General features: G+C 28.3%; 1 protein-coding gene across 1 annotated transcript; it reads left to right on the forward strand.

The window, feature by feature from the left end:
• Nucleotides 1-1,803: 1,803 nt before the first annotated feature.
• Nucleotides 1,804-4,040, forward strand: LOC114414446 (V-type proton ATPase 16 kDa proteolipid subunit). Its single transcript, XM_028378715.1, has 3 exons — nucleotides 1,804-1,992; nucleotides 2,317-2,602; nucleotides 3,547-4,040. The coding sequence occupies exons 1-3, from the start codon at nucleotides 1,917-1,919 to the stop codon at nucleotides 3,677-3,679; spliced, it is 495 nt and encodes a 164-aa protein (XP_028234516.1). The 5' UTR covers nucleotides 1,804-1,916; the 3' UTR covers nucleotides 3,680-4,040.
• The last annotated feature ends 11,295 nt before the right edge of the window (nucleotides 4,041-15,335 follow it).

The raw sequence follows: 15,335 nt of genomic DNA on the forward strand, positions 1-15,335 counted from the left end.
ATATCTATTTATTATATATAAGTATATAACTAAGAAAAATTCATTTATACTCTAAAATCCAAAATACAATTGAAGTATTAAAGTTGATAATAGAAGCACACAAATAATAATTCAATAACACAATTATATAAATTTCGAGTTATTTTTTAGTGTTTTTTTTACGCGAGATAGGTTTTAAAAACCGATACGGCTTACAAGAGTTACCCCCAAACCAGCCGGATTTAACCGGACCATTATGGGCTAAATGCATAACTGGTCTAATAACTAAACTGGCTCGATTATGTCACTGGGTTCCAGTTGGATCGTCGAATTGGGTTTTTGAACTATGGTGCGAACGATGTTGGGGACCGAAGTGCAGGCATCGATTAGCTGCGGCTTCCCTTGCAGTGAGGTAGAGGATAAGAGATAGGGGAGAAAAAATGAAAAAGGAAAGAGAGAAAGGAAGGGAGAAGACACAGATAGGGATAGAGAAAGAATTTCAAATAAAAATTTGAGGGGTGAGTGATAGATTGGTCCAACACAAGTTAAATAATCCAGAGTGTGACAAGTGTCCCAGAAAGACATTCTTTTAATGAGAAAGTAATAGATTTTAGCCTAATATATTTTGTTTTCCGCAACAAGGAATCATACAAAAAACTTCATTTGTATGCAATAAAATAAGGCAATTGCTAAATACCTCCTCCTAATTGTCTAGTGCACTTTCCTTTTCATATTTTCTCCATAATATCATTTCTTTTAGAAAATTGAAACAGCTGCAGAATGTTTCCACCCCAATTCTCTTTTTGTCCTTATTTGTTGTCTTTCTCTCCTCTCTCGTCCCTGTTTTCTCATTCTCCCCCCTCTCTTTCGTGTTTTTCGGACAAGGTGCATCGACATTTATTGGAAATAAAAGGATTTGAAAAAAGATGTTAATATCCTTACTAGGATTATAGCCTTAATATTGTCGTTAATTAAACAAACATCCTTGTTAATATCATTACCATCCAAAAACCTTAGGAGAATATCCACCAAATCTTCGTTCTTTTAGCCTTCCTTAACTCTTGACTTTGCCTCTTTATGTTGAATGATGATTTTTTCTAGAATCCGATCAACTTGCACATGCAACCTCTCAAACTTAGGCCTCAAACCAGTGGCAAATTGAAGCCACCTAGAGGAAGAAAACAAATATCCTCATGCCGCTGCAACTCCTTATTTAACCAATGTTATGAATTCTTTGTGCTCTTTGCATTTCTTGCCAAAAGCAACTCTTGAAGTGATAGAAAATATCGATGAAAGCATAGTTGAGTGAGGTTAATTGATGGGTGATCCTTTGTGAGAATCAATCATTTTGATGAGATTAGAGAGCTCTTGTTCTCTTATTGGGTGGAAAGAATTGACACACTTTTGAGTGAAAAGCTCTATTGTGCACATCTTTTGTAACACTCTCCAATAGTTTTCAAAAGGTGCATAAACAATACCTGTGGCTGTGGATTAATAGGACATTATATGTGCATCTACACTAAGAGGCCTTGATGCAAGAATTACAGCGGGATTTTTTGGAGGGTGGGGGTTCTTGATGATAAATTACAATTACGGGGAGGGGAAACATTCTGCATGTGTTTCAATTTTCGGTAAGAAAAGGGTAATATAGGGAAAAAATATGAAAAGGGAAGTGCACTAAGCAATTAGGAGGAAGGGATATAGCAATGGCCTAAAATAATCACAAGATAGGCCTGGACCTGGTTTCGAGGCCCATCTTATTAATGTAAGTAGAAAATTAACCCGCCCAAGTAAAGAATGTGAGATTATAAAGGGAATGGACGTGGAGACCCCACGTTTTCTTCACGGCAACAGAAGAATAATCGAGACACAGATCATAGTGATCATTTTTTAATTTCTCAGATTTATCCGACGTCGCTGCAGATCCACCAACCGTTATGGCTGCCTTCAGCGGTGATGAAACGGCACCGTTTTTCGGCTTCCTTGGCGCCGCAGCTGCCCTCGTCTTCTCCTGTAATCAATCTACTCTCTTCATTTCAATTAGATCCGTCTTTACCGTTTCATTATTTATTTAATCCTTTCCTAATTTTCACTTTTAATCCAATTTCATGTTCCAATGCTCAGAACCGTATATTATTTTAGGTGTTGAATTTGGAATCATTAGTTACTGCAAATCGTTAAGTTTAATATATGATATCTGAAAATTGGTTGATCTGTGCCTGTGAGGTAATCGGAATAATTTCACACGTGTGAAAGTGATTGATCGATCGAATTTTAATCTTAGGGTTGTTTGTTTGAATTGATAAAAATTTGTGAGGAATTTTATTTGGTTGATAGGTATGGGAGCTGCCTATGGCACAGCGAAGAGTGGCGTGGGCGTGGCTTCCATGGGTGTAATGAGACCTGAGCTGGTGATGAAGTCGATTGTTCCTGTTGTCATGGCTGGAGTTTTGGGCATTTATGGCCTTATTATTGCTGTTATTATCAGTACCGGTATTAATCCAAAGGCCAAATCCTATTACCTCTTTGATGGTTATGCACATCTCTCTTCTGGTCTTGCCTGTGGCTTGGCTGGCCTTTCTGCTGGCATGGCTATTGGTATTGTTGGTGATGCCGGTGTTAGGTACAAAAGCCTTTTTACTTTGTTTCTTATTTCTGTATGTTTTAAGGTCTTATTGAATTGCAATATTGCATAGTGACACTCAACTCTTGATCCACTGACTTTTACATGAAAGACATCTACATATATTTATACATTATTGCCCTGTTTGGATGAATTTATCGGTCAGTACTTGTAGTGAAGTAACAAGATAAACTGAATTAGGTTTCTCCCAAAAGCTAAAATTAGCTAATGTACAAGTTTAAATTAACTTTTGCTGAAACTAAATGGTTGAGTTTCTCCAACTTAGCTCATGCATAAGTTAAAGTGATATCTGTTTCAATCGGTATTGTTAAAGTTAAGGACTACATTGTGCTGAGTTGCTAAAATTCACATTACATTGATGAAGTGCTTGAGATAAGTTCTCAGCATCTCAATAATCAAAATACATATATATAGCCAAGTTGGTTTACCAAGGTAGAAGAAAGGCTACAGCCTACATAAAGTAGGTAAACACAAGCAGAAAATGCAGCTTTAAAAAAACTTTACAACAGATATAAAAACAGCTTCATTAAAGCTGAACAATATATATAATAAGACAACTATTTTAACAGGTATTAATGCATAATTTATGGGAAAGCTTAATTCATTTTACTTTCTTATTTCTTTCTCGGATAAGTGCTTGTTAAAATGTTTATCCAAACAGAGCCATATGTGTGTGTGTTTACTTTTTAGTAAAGCAATCAATTGTTCAAACTATATTTCTTTGAGGACATGTTTGCATTGCTTAACAATGCTTCCAGGAAGTACAGTTCAATATGTCTCTAGCCTTTTCAACTGTCAAATAAAATATGATCCTTCATGGAACATATATCTTTTTGCCTTTACTAGCTTGCATTTGTTGTTGTGAATTTGACAGTGGATTTTCCTTTTACAATAATACTGATTAAGTCAATCTACTTCTACAGAGCCAATGCACAACAACCAAAACTTTTTGTTGGAATGATTCTCATCCTCATTTTTGCTGAAGCACTTGCCCTTTATGGTCTCATTGTTGGTATTATCCTGTCTTCTCGTGCTGGCCAGTCTAGAGCCGACTAAGAAAGGAGTTGTGCTGCAAAATATTCTTTGACCACCCATCTGTTTTAACCTCCTTTTAAAGGGGATGAGGGAGGTAATTATTAGTTGTTCCGAGCTTAGCGATGTTCAGGCAGCATTTTCAGGATTTAGCAATGGTGTGAAAGTTCAATTCGCCATTTGTGGTGTTTGTTTGTATAATTAGGTTTATGTTTACTTAATAAAGCTTCTTAAGCTTCCTCTTTTTTATACTTTATTGATTGTATTTTGCCATATCATCCGACTTTTATATGTATTTTTTGGGCTGCTGAAACTGGTGCATGTAATGATTTGGCTAGCAATGCAGTGTATTTCATGGGTCTTTTCATGTTGGATATTGGTAACAGCTGCTTTTTGTGTTATATTCTCGTAGATTATGGTTAGGTTAGGTGAAAAATGAATCATATTATCGAAAGAGAACACAAAGTTATATTGAACTCTGATCAGGTACCGGATAAATATCAATGTAATGCAACTATAATACAAAGAACTGAAATGAAAGAAACGAATTAATTGTCACTAGTAATTAATAAAAATCAAACTAAATAACTTGTAAGTGTCCTAGTAAACGAGTAACACTGGTTGACCTGTTGCTATTATCCACATGGATTAGAGTATTATTCTTGTGATTGAGTAAACGATCAGCTTTGGCAGTTGCAGAGTAAGCTGCCCGGTTCGGTGGCTTATATACTCAAAATTACTATTATTTCCAGTCACCCGAGTGTTACAGCCACAGGTAAACTGGAATATGCTTCTGTTGTTTGTCCTTGATTGTAATTTTCAATTACAATAGCCTTTTGTGCTCATTTCCGTCTGGTAGAAATTGTTTTATGCTTCTGGAAATATTTAATGCAGGCAATTTCACTTTATAATTTGAATATGGTTTCCATTAGTCCATTAGTTCAATTATAAATTGGTAGAGTGAACAAAAAAACATAAATAGGTAGCGTTCTAAGCACGTATTTCCGAAATTAATTCTTTCGGAGTTAGTTTATTGTTAAAACTTTGATTAAAAATAATTGACAGACATTGTTTTGAAATGGCACAACAAAATTTCTGCCTGTATGTTTGGAATCATTACTAATGTAAATAGAAAAAAATATATTATTCGTTGATAGTGTAACATATCATATGGGGGCATTTGTTTCACGTCAAGTTTTTTTATTCCCAAAAATATTAGGGTGGGAATATTTACACCCATTTTATTAGAAGGTTGTGAAAATTTATTCTTAGGTACGTTATATTTGCATGAATATTATATTATTATATTTCAAGCAAATTCTATTCCTATGAGAAGTAGGAAGTATATGATATTGCCGTGGGAATGACAGTTATTTAAGTTTATTAAGTTTTGACATGAGCCAGCTATAATAATTCAGTTGAATCCCTCCCCTCCCATGTTATGTAGACTTAGACTCCCTCCCCCATGTGACATATTATTGCTTTTGACGACGTTGGAGACGTGTACCTTGTGTGCGTGCTCTATAGCGCTTTAGTTTTGCTTCTTTATTCTGTTATCTAAAAAAAATTAGTTGAATTCATCAATATAGTGCCTGTGCAAATTCGATATCACCAAAAATAACTACAAAGTTAGTAAGGTGCATCATATCAGAAGGATCATTCAAAGTTAAGAGATTTTTAAATAATTCAGCTACCAAAAAAAGAGTAAATATGCATGTTAGCCTCTAAACTTATTGTTTACTAGTAATTTAGTCTCTAAATTTATTGTGTATAAAATTCAATAGTTTAGTAGGCATACATAAATAGTGAAAATTATGTTGTCAGTAAGTCAAAAATAGTCTTTAATATAACTTTTAAGTAATTAGAAAATGTGATGGTAAATAGGATGCATATCATTTTATGTATCTAATACTAGTTTATGTGTTAATGTTTTTTTATTTGACATCACCTTAATTAAAATCTTATGCGTTTATATTGAATATAAAAAAAATGATGATATTAAACGTGTATTTTTTAAGTCAATCCAAACTCCCACAAAGACACATGCATAAAAGGTTGGTGATCTTAATTCAAGTTTAGGACCACAATTACAAGGAGCCAAAACAAAATAACATCCCAAACCAGATAGAAATTAGAATCCTATCACACTAAACACAAAGTATACGCATGTTAAATTCCACGGTTGAACAAGTAATAAAAAAGTATATTTTCAACTTAACTACTTAAGAAAGTTACACTTTATGCGTTTAATGAAATAATGATCATTACTTCAATTATAATATTTTTTATTTTAACAAAAATAAACAGTTCTCTCGAAACTCATAAATAATGATAATTAAGAACGTAATAACGAAAAAATGATTGGAAATAGTTTGATTTTAGAGAAGAAATCGAAATTGAGATTTGATGGAGATTAAATATTTAGAAAATAAATACAGTAAATGAAATTAAACGAAAAGGAAATACAATTAAAATTTGGTGAATACATACATTCCGATGTTGGAATCAATACTCTTTGTCAAGATAATTCAAAAAAATATCTTGGAATTAATACTCATAAATGTCTGTGACGTGAGTTGTGTTTACAGGATTTGAGTGTAAATAATTCAACACATGAAAAAAAAAATCTTTGATTGTTGATATAATTGTTTCTTTATGCAAGTATTTTTTAATTCACCCTTGTCAAGATACTTTTACTTGAAAAGTATCTTTATAGCACTTCTAATAATTCTAAAAAAAAAGTTCTTTGTTAAAGAAATGTTTCAAATGAGAACACATCTCTTCTAAAAAAAATGAGAACACAAAATGAGAATAATTAATTGAGCCATTGGATCATAATTAAAAAAACATTTAATGAATGAGATTAAAACCTGTTTTAAAAGTTTCACGTGTCTGCTGCTTCCTTCCCCAATTCTTTTTCCACAACTCACAATTTTAATCACAACATTGGATAATGTAGCATTTGAAAAAACATGGATCTCTCGTCCAAATCGTTCTTTCACTGCTCCAAGCTTGGCCTTTGGCACTTTCAATATCCATGTTGATAGAGCAAATGTTCCGAAACTTTTCATGATTTGAAAGGCGAATAGGGTCAATTAATTTCATGTCGGTGCAACAAACAGTCATAAACTCTTCAGCGTCCATGTCAATTGCAAGATTGGAAAGAATAGGGTCAATTGCAAAAACTAAAATGAATGAGGGATGAAGGTGAATTGCAAGACTGTGTACATGTTCGGAAAAGAAACCAAATCCGTGGAAGCACGTGACTTTTTAATATGGGTTTTAATCTCATTCATTAATTTTTTTATTATTATGATCTAATAGCTCAAATCAATCAATTTCATTTCAAATATTATATATTTCGCAAAAAAAATTGAAATATTATACATACACAATAACTCAAATGTATAAAATTTTATATTAATACAAAATTATTTGTTATCTTATAAATCAAAATTGACTTAATATAAAAATTTTAAGATATAATAAAATATGTATCATTTGATTATCTTTTTATTTTTGTTTAATTTTAATAAAATTTATAATATATAAATATAATATAATGGAAAATCATATTTTATATGAAATTATTAAATAATATAATAGTTTCTTAAGTTAAATTGATATAATTTAATTTGATTGTTCCACGTATATATATATATATATATATAAAGAAGAAGGAAAACTGTAGCCATATGCTAACTATTACACCTTCAATATTTTTTATATAATATAATATCTTGTCTGTTCCATATGACGTGATAAGTGTGAAAAAATTCAACTTTGGATTAAGACAGCGTTCTTTTATTTATATCATAAAATTGTAATTTTTTGTGGGGGAAAAAATCATAATGGTTCTACCATTATCTCGGGGCGGGGTGGGTGTCCTTTGTCAGGTAGCAATTAAGCAGCAGCTGGTGGCTTAGGTTAATTGATGACCAGAAAAAATTAGGACATGGTTTCATTTTATGGATAAGTTAAAGAAACATGAAACGTGTCAAATACATGCCAAGTTGTTTAGCTTATGCAGCTCCATTTGCTCCTTTGACGAAGTGGGTTATACGCTTTTTCCTTCTTTAGATTGTTGAGCATTTTTTCTTCGACATATGCCTGCCAAATCATAAAGTTTCTATACATTGCATTTTCTCTTGTCCCCTTTATGTGCGTCACTCTCTTGTCCCCTTTTGGTTGTTTGAATCATTACTAACAACCATTTCTTTTTAATTTAATCTCGCTTCGCAAATAATAGCTCATAGCCTCATAATATACATCTTCGTTATTGGGTTAATAACTTAATATATTCAGTCAAAAAAAATGTGCCATTAATTAGTATACTAGCCGAACCATTAGTAATTTCTTAATTGATGACACATGTGTAATTTATTATCTTTGATTTTCTTTACGGGTTTTTTATAGTGTCTACGAGCGCATAATAATAAGTAAAAATATATAATGTTTTTATAGAAAATGAAGTAAGACAAATGTGTAATTTAATTAAATTGAGAAAAGTAAAAGTGTATTTTCTATTGATTTGAAGTTAGTTAAGATTCTGAGAGGCACTTTAATCCAAATGAATAGCAGATACACACTTATTCTTTTACTTTATATATTTACATACTTTACAATATTTAAATCTGAAAATAAAAATATTATTATATTAAAAATTCAAAAAAAATATGGAAACACAATAGACCACCTCGTTGTTTATTTGTCACTTTTTATCACCTCCCGTCATGCTACAATAAATATTGCAAAAAGCCAACTCTAAGAACGTATCTTATTGAAATGGATGCAATTTGAGGAGGCTTTTTAAGTTTTGAGAGGACAAAAAAGAAAATGCAGATATGAAACAATTGTTAGGTGCAGAATTGAAAGGGCAGCAAAACAAAGAAAAAATAAAATAAAGGGCAGCAAAAGAAAAAAGTTTTTTTATTCATATATAAAAAAGGTAGACAGTAAAAACATTAGCTTCTTTCTCAAAAAAAAAAAAATTAGCTAACATCGTATTATTTTTAAGTAAATCGCCACAAAGCATTATACCATGAAAAACATGGATTTTTTTAGCATATGTATTTAAAACCTACAATCTCATATATACTATTATTATTGGAAATAATTCAAGTCTCACATCGACTAAAAGTAATCCCACATTATAATATATAAGTGAGGGGTAACCCTCACCCCTTGAACTAGCTTTTGGAGGGTTAAATTACGTCTCTCACATTACACACTCTAAGCCGCTAGCCCTCGCTTCCAAGTCTCACATCAGTTAAAAGTAATCTCACATTATAATATATAAGTGAGGGACAACCCAACCTCACCCCTTCAGCTAGCTTTTGGGGTTGAATTAGGCCTCTCACATTACACACTCTAAGAACTATCTTAACCTTCACCATTAAGTGGAGCAATGTTAAAAAGAACACTTTTAAACTAGGAGAATTAAAATCTAAATTATAGAGACTAAAAATACCACTTTCAAACTATAGGGACTAAAAAGGTAAGAACCATGAAATTATAGGAATCAAATGAGTAATTTAACCAATTAAAAATATACTTTAAAATGTCCATAAAATAAGAATTTATAAATTTTAATGATTTGAAATACTTTAAATATTATAAATAAACGAGTCCTTACATAAATAAATAATTTTATTCTCAAATATAGACATATACAAAGTTAAACTAACAATAAACCAAATCTTCAATTCTCTCATCTAAGTTGAATAGACAATAAACTAAAGCTTCTTTCTTAAATTTTGAAAACAACATTTTTAATGAGATAATAATTTCATGATCAAAACAAGTTTTTAAAGAATTCCCAAGTTCTCATTGGATGTGTGTGTGTGGTGCATCATATAGGCTAGTTAATAATTAACTATGAAATAAAACACACACGTATTAAAATATATTTTAGTTGATATATATGATAACCAAACACAAAATTCAAGCAAGTTGACTCATGAATTTTTAAATACATTTCAAGATTTAATATGCAATCAATGACGTTTCGTATATTACAGTATCTCTTTTTGTAAAATTATATTAAACCCCATGAATAGTAAAAACTATATGTTGATATTATTATATCAGACACTTATATAACTTCACATAAGAATGGTATTGAACCAAATTTTGCAATCATCACATTAACTAATTCATGCAAGGATCAATGTATCAATTTATGACCAAAAAACTCAAAAATATGTGTTTCTAAGAATCTATATCATAAAAGTTTAGAAAAAGAATGTTATTTTATTCAACTCTTGAAACATATAGTAATTCACGCCTTCTTTTCTTATTATTCCTCTTTTTCATTTAGTGGGTTAACAAGATTTTTTTTATTTTTTCTTTCTTCTCAAACTCATGTGATATACTAATTTTCTATTTCTGAGAAAGACCGTCTATAAAGTTATAGGAGAAAAAAAAATTATCCTTATATAATACAAGAGTATATGATTTAAGATTAAATTACATGAGATATATTTTCAATAGATTTGACTCATCAAATCTTTCCTTGTATTTTTTTGCTCTATTATCTAAATTTATCTAATTATTAATATTATCTAATATTTGATTTTCTTTCAAGATATATTAAAATAAAATATGATAAGATGTAAATCATTCTTGATATTCATAAATTTAAATATAATAAATATCTTATTCAAACTAGATATACATGTTATATTATTACTATAATAATTATCTTTACAGTAGTTATAATCTTTTAATGTTTTTAATCAGGATATAAAGTTGTTACACTTTTTTTATAATTATAAAATAATTTTAACAATCTTATAGCAAACACTTATTTTTTTTATAAAATAATTATTTAACTCAATCAATTTTAAATAAAATAATTAAAACAGATATAATTTTTATTATTCAATTACTGTAACCATATTTAATATATTGTAAAAACAAACATTCATATATATATATATATATATATATATATCATAATCATTTTAATTCAAACAAATTCTTATATAAATAATTTTTTAAACTGAAACTAATTAATAACAATTCTTATATTAAAATTTTAGGATGTTTGAAATTTGGGTTAAAAAAAGACAATTTTGAATATTGAACTAATAGTTTTTTTTTTCAGATTTGGAGTAAAAGAATCAATAATCCAAACCGATTTAATTGTTTAGATTGTCGAGTTCATCAATTTAATTTCATTCAATGAGCACACCTAAATAAAATAAACAATATGTCATTTCTTATATTTATTACTTAACATTTTATAAACTAATAATTTTTGTTTATTATATAAAGACAAGATTGAGAAAAGGATGATTAAGGTTATCTTGAAATTTTTAAATAACAGATAAATAAAAATAGTGTTAATGATATTTAGTCTCTAAAATGTTTTCAATTTCCTACTAATTTTTTGGCTCTTTTTTAAAACATTGGTTTTAGTTTTTTTTTGTATAGAAAAGCTTAAATATTTAAAATATATAAGGACGAATGCTATTGATTTTAAAAGTTGGGAACAGAAAACAAATTTTGAAAAAATTATATGGATTAAAAATACCATAAATTTGCAACATACCTTTGATTTCCATCTACCAAAAACGAGAAAGATATAATGATAGGTGAGGTTCTTTTGAAGTTTATTCACAAGTGGTTAGCGTAGTTCCCTTTGATTAATGCTGTTGTTAGTTATTGGCACCCAAGGGTTGAAGTAGCTCCAAGTGACTGCTTCTGATTGCTCCTTTTATGGGGGTTTTGATGATTAGGGAATAATTTTTTTCTAATTTACCAAAAAGGTAACATTTTTTATATTTGAAACTTTTTTAATGCTGTTGTTAGGGAATAATTTTTTTCTAATTTACCAAATGAAGATAAGTCGTATGGATGATTACCATTTAAGATATAATTTTTTTTATCTTTGAGACCTAATTGTAGTAATTATTTATATAAACAAGTTGATCCGTAATATTATATGTATTTTTTATTTTTATGTTTGTGGATAATTTGTATTATTTTATTTATTTTAATGTATTATGTTATTTTTATTTTAAGAAGTTTTTTATTAGTAAATTATTAAAAAAACATTTTTATTGTTTTTGTAGGATTAATTGTCAGAATTAAATTAGTTAATAATACTATAAAGTTGGACGATAATTCAAAACTTTAAAGTCTTGTAGTTCTATACGACTTTAGTATATTTAATATTAAAAAATAAATAAACATTAATAAAAAAAAGAAAATCATAAAATAATTTATGATTTCATAAAAAAAAAGTTCCAAAAACCATACGACTTCTGCATCTGAAGTCGTAATCTTCCATACAATTTATTTCTGATTAGTAAATAATTTAAAAACTGACCTCGTTTAATAAATTAGAAAAAAATTGTCCCCTAATTATCAAAAGGTCCTTTTTATGTTTTTTTTTTTCTCTTCCTAATCTTCTGTGAATGACTCTCTCTCTATATATTAACAACAAAATGCTAAAATAAAAACGTCACCGAAAAAGCAACTTCAAATATTGTATGTTACACTTTCTATCGTAGCTTTCGAAAAGTGTATGCTAAAACAAAAGTTAACATTAGTTTTAAAATAAAACCAGGTTAGGTATCCTAATAAGATAATCATTAATAAAACCATAGGTATCTGTTCGCAAATAGTTTTATACAAATCCGGAATATTGACAATACATTGACATTTCATAGACTGAGAGTGTATAAATAGTTTTAAAATCCCATTCAATCATATATATGATAAGGTTTTTTTTTTAAATAATTATCTTTAAATTTATGTTAATAATATTTTTTATGAGTTGATGTTGTAAATTTTTTTACTGGTCATAATATATAAAATTAAACTTATATTAAATTACTTGAACCAATCACCCATTGCTATTGGTATCTTATATAAGATGCTTACTAATTAAGAAATATTGATTCATTAGTATTTTAGCTCGTCCAGTGTATAATATAGATGTTTACACCGAAAGTGTATAAAATATATTCTCATTCAATCATAAATGTGAGTATAAGTTTTTTTTTTCACCGTAATATCTTTTTTAACGAATACAATAATAATCTTAAAATTCATGTTAATAATAATTTTTTATTGGTTGAAATTTAAAAAATAGTAATAATATATAAAAATTAGACTTGTATTCAAATGATTAAATGATCTTTTTGGTTATTTATTTTATTTTTTAATTTAATTTAATCTTTTATTTTTAAAAATAATTATTTCTGATTTTTTATCATTTTAAGATGGTTGATTTTGATCCTTCTCTTAATGGAAGTTTAATATTGTTAACAATTTTAAAATATTAACACCTGAAAATTGTCATGAAACATAATACTTTTTTTCTCACCTATCTCCACACTGTAATTAACACATTTTTAAAATATTATAGTCGTTTTTAATTGTTGGTATCTTAAAATTATTGATGGTGTTAAACTTACATTAAGGGACAGATCAAATTGAATTATCTTAAAAAGATAAAAAAAAATATTTCTTTAAAATAAAAGATTAAATTAAACTAAAAATAAGATAAAAGACAAATATTCAAATTAAGTCTTTCACTATCTTAAAATTATTGTCAAATTTTTTTTGGTACATACCTCGTTGTTTTCATTATATACCAAAAATAATAAGACAACATGTTTAAAATAAATAAATAAATATTTATTTTGGTTTTTGAAAGTGTAAAATAATGATAAATTGATTATTAAAAAATGAAAAATTCAAATTTATTTTTTAAATGTACAAAAAGTGTATCAGATTAATCTTGTCATTAAATTTATGAAATCATTTTGTCATTAAATTATAATATTTAAGAGTCAATTTGAGATTAAGCTACAAAATTTAGGAATTAAATTATCATTAAATTATTTGCAGGACTAATCTTACTTATTTTTTTGCATAGTGATTAAGTTTGAATTTGTTATCTTTTATGAATTAATTTATAATCATCTCACATTTTCGAAAATAAAAATAAATATTTAATGAATAAAAGATCTAAGTCTTAAGAGATTCTCTTTAATATTCTTTTTAACACTATTTTTTTCTAACAATTCTTTTTTAATCTAAGTCTTAAAAACACTCACTTTTAACACTCTATGAAGTAAAATTAAAAGGAGAGAAAAATATGCATTATTGAAAGTTTAAATTTTTTTATACAATCATCTAATTACAACTCAATATATAAAATAAATTTATTAACTTTTAAAATAATTATTTTAAAATCAAATAATAATTTATAATTGGATGTGGGTGTAAAATTTACACCATCAATATACAAATTAAATTCAATGAAAAAAAATATTCTGATAATGGTTACACAATCATCCAATAATCCTAAGATAAGTAGTGGATGCGTGAGTCTTGAGACACTGGAGAGATGAGATGACACATGGAGGATAACGGAAGTTAACGGCCAATGTGAATGTGACTGAAACACAAAATAGATTTGAAATCCGCGACGAGCCCACAAGTGGTCAAGAATTTAGACACCGGGCCCACTTAATTGCAATCTGATCCCCATTGTGGGCCTCCTCGCATATAAAGGAAATTCAGATCCCCTGGGGCCCACTGTTTCTTTTATTTTTCTCGTCCTACTAACAGCTCTTGTCCATTCCTCGTGGCCCTGCCTCACTCTCAAAATGCACCCAAAAAACAACACCCAAAAAGATAATAGAAGTTAAATAAAATAAAAAATTCAAATTTTCAAACAATTTGCATTCGTACTGTTATTTTTCTTTATTATTTACATAAGCCTGACATATTAAGATTTTCAAACAGTAATAATAATTAACGACCCAGTCCGTGAATCAATTTTGATGAAATTGTTTCAGCTCAAGGATGAATCTAGATGTATCAAAAGAGGGGTCAATTTTTTTTTACATAATTATTTGAACACTTAATTTCTAAAAATAATTATTTAATAAATTATGAGTTTCACAGAAATATTTATTATTAATGTTATGTGTAAAACTATACATGAAAATTACTATGGAAAAGAAATAAAATAAACGTCAACTCAATACACTAATTTTATTCATTTATCTAATTTTTCTTCTTCTCACATATACAAAGAGTCTTGAGGGAGAAGAGGGACAAGATCCTTGTTTGCCCACCCTTGCATTCATCACTATTAGTTTAACTAAAGTTATCAAGTTTAAATCTTGAGTACATGACTGTATTAATACTTAAAGCAAGAATTTTACTATCTATAATATTGTGACCCGACTCAAACATAACTATGTAAAGTATAAGATATTTGTGATCTAAATATTTTTTTACCATTAATATTTAAAACAAAAAAAAAAACAATGCGCATTTGTGTGATTCAGTAAAAAGGTATCTCGCGTGAAGAACTCTCTCTATTTTTATTTATTTAAAGGATGGAAATACCTAAAATAAAAATAAAAGATAATTTTTTGAATTAAAATAATTGAATGTGTGAGACTCATATGAGATTATACATTTTTTCTCTATTTCTGTTCTATCTTCCCTTAACCAAACACACCTTAACAAGTTTTTAGCTTAATTGGCAAGCTTTAAGTATTTAAGATATATGAACGCAATGCGATTGTTCAAAGAATTCCTCCTTTTGTTTACTTCAATTGAGAGAAAATTTTACGTATTTCTTCAATTCAATATATAATATTAAGTGTAATACTAAAGTATTAAGAAGAATTAGTCCTCTTATCAA

Source organism: Glycine soja, chromosome 6, assembly GCF_004193775.1.
Source record: "Glycine soja cultivar W05 chromosome 6, ASM419377v2, whole genome shotgun sequence".
Taxonomy (NCBI): domain Eukaryota; kingdom Viridiplantae; phylum Streptophyta; class Magnoliopsida; order Fabales; family Fabaceae; genus Glycine; species Glycine soja.

Bases quoted from the DNA above. Each gene is read 5' to 3' on its own strand.
- LOC114414446 (XM_028378715.1), top strand. From the start codon at position 1,917: ATGGCTGCCTTCAGCGGTGATGAAACGGCACCGTTTTTCGGCTTCCTT. The intron at 1,993-2,316 runs GTAATCAATCTA...TTTGGTTGATAG, and splicing joins AGCTGCCCTCGTCTTCTCCT to GTATGGGAGCTGCCTATGGC. The intron at 2,603-3,546 runs GTACAAAAGCCT...CTACTTCTACAG, and splicing joins GTTGGTGATGCCGGTGTTAG to AGCCAATGCACAACAACCAA.